Source organism: Octopus bimaculoides, chromosome 3 (genome assembly GCF_001194135.2).
Source record: "Octopus bimaculoides isolate UCB-OBI-ISO-001 chromosome 3, ASM119413v2, whole genome shotgun sequence".
NCBI classification, from domain to species: Eukaryota; Metazoa; Mollusca; class Cephalopoda; order Octopoda; family Octopodidae; genus Octopus; species Octopus bimaculoides.
In genome coordinates, this window is record NC_068983.1 from 133,775,493 (window position 1) to 133,777,429 (window position 1,937).

The 1,937-nt window shown below is 36.9% G+C and overlaps 1 protein-coding gene across 1 annotated transcript in view; it reads left to right on the forward strand.

The window, feature by feature from the left end:
- Window positions 1-785: 785 nt before the first annotated feature.
- Window positions 786-1,937, forward strand: part of LOC106871528 (tyrosinase-like protein) — an 8,317-nt gene continuing 7,165 nt past the window's right edge. Inside the window, exon 1 of the mRNA XM_014918026.2 lies at window positions 786-993. Coding sequence (XP_014773512.1) covers window positions 913-993 — 81 coding nt within the window. The 5' untranslated portion in view covers window positions 786-912. The remainder of the gene's footprint in view (window positions 994-1,937) is intronic.

Below are 1,937 nucleotides of genomic sequence, written 5' to 3' on the forward strand. Positions count from 1 at the left end.
ATATATATATAAAAGATAATAAGAGTGAAAAAACTACAGAAGGCTTGTGTTACATGGTTAAAGTATATATTTAAATTATGTCAGAAAAATGTTATAAAATCTTTTTGGCATATAAACATTGTGAAAATAATGTTAATAAAATAAAGAATTTATCTTATATAATATACTGTGCATCTTTATTTGTCTCTGTTGCTACATCTGTACAAAAGAGTATAAGTCTCTAGCAGGACTGAAAAGCCACATCTGTGCTCCTCATGTTTAAGAGTACAATCAAGAGATGTCATTGCACGAAATCATTATATATAATGTGTGTGTGTGTGTGTATTTTTCTGCTTTTAATTTTGGATTGCTATGTGGTTTGGTAGCCGAGTTTGCTAGAAGAGCTCCCTGTGATAGCCACAAGATTTTATGAACTCATGTATTACACTACAACAATATATGTGTGTGTGAAAGAATATGTGTGTGTATGTATGTATGTATGTATGTATGTATGCATGTATGTGTGATTTATGTATTTGTTTTGCAAGGTTCTTGATGTGAGATCATGTGTTGAAACAGATATTGTTATATTTAGGAATGGTTATATTTTCCCAATTAACCACTCGCACTTTAAAACTGAAGTGAAAACCAACTATATAGTGTGTGTGTTTAATTGGCAAAATATGACCATCCCCAAGTATTACAATATATAAACAATAGATGCCATAGTGTAAGGCCTCAACCAACCAACCAATCATCTGTCTATGCCACACAGATACATTTTATTTTGTTATTGCACAGGTAATGAATGTTTTTGCACTGCTTGCGGTACTAGCGGTGATAGGATCAGTCCCACCAGCTGGTACACAAATTATTGATGAAGCCACTAACCAATGGATTCAGACATTATTAATACAGCCAAACAGATTAAAAATGAGGCGGGAAATTCGAGAAATGCCGAGAAAGAACCTCCATGATTTCTTCAGAGCCCTCAATATTATGAAGAACGATCGGGTAAGTGTTATTATTTGTATATGCTCACTTATATTGCACACACACACACACACACACACACACACACACACACACATTTATACTTATATGTTTTGAGTACATGTGCATACATATACGGTCTTATATATTATACTATTATGCAAGGCGACGAGCTGGCAGAATGGTTTGCACGCCGGCAAACTGTTTAGTAGTATTTCGTCCGTCTTTACGTTCCGAGTTCAAATACTACCGAGGTCGTCTTTTATAAAAATAAATACCACATGAGCACTGGGGCCGACACAACTGATCAACTCCCCACCCACGAAATTGCTGGCCGTGTGCCAAAATTTGAAACTAATATATTATACTCTTACACACACACAGTTGGTAGGTTGGTTAGAGCGTCGGACAGACCACTTCGCAGTAATTGTTCCGGCAAAATTCGAATGCTGCCGAAGTCAACTTTACCGCTTATCCTTTTGAGGTCGATGAATATAATACCAGCGTTATAGTGGGATCAATTCTTCTCTCTCTCTCTCTTCCTCTCTAGCTTTTCTTTTTCCTGGTCCCACTAATATATACAATAATTTGCTTGTTCGTTTTCCCGTTATACTTTAGTTAATTAGAGAGGTGAAGTGGAGTGAGTAATAGGTGGAGCAAAATTGAAAGAGAGAAGAAAGAAGTGAGAAAGAAGTAGAGAAAGATGTATAATGAGGCCAAATGCGTCACGTGGTTAGTTGAAGGGAGAGGTGAAGAGCGAGAGAAAAAGTGTGAGAGAAAACAGGGAGAGCGAAGTGTTAACGACGTACTGTATCGTGAGGAGGGAAAGGTAAAAAGAAAGAGATATGTTTAGGATACAATATTTAGCAGAAGTTGATGTTCTGGTAGTGAAGTTAAAGAAAAGCAGATGGAGAGAAATGGGCAGGGGAGGAAGTTACATTAAGAGAGAGAGAGGGCGAGAGGGG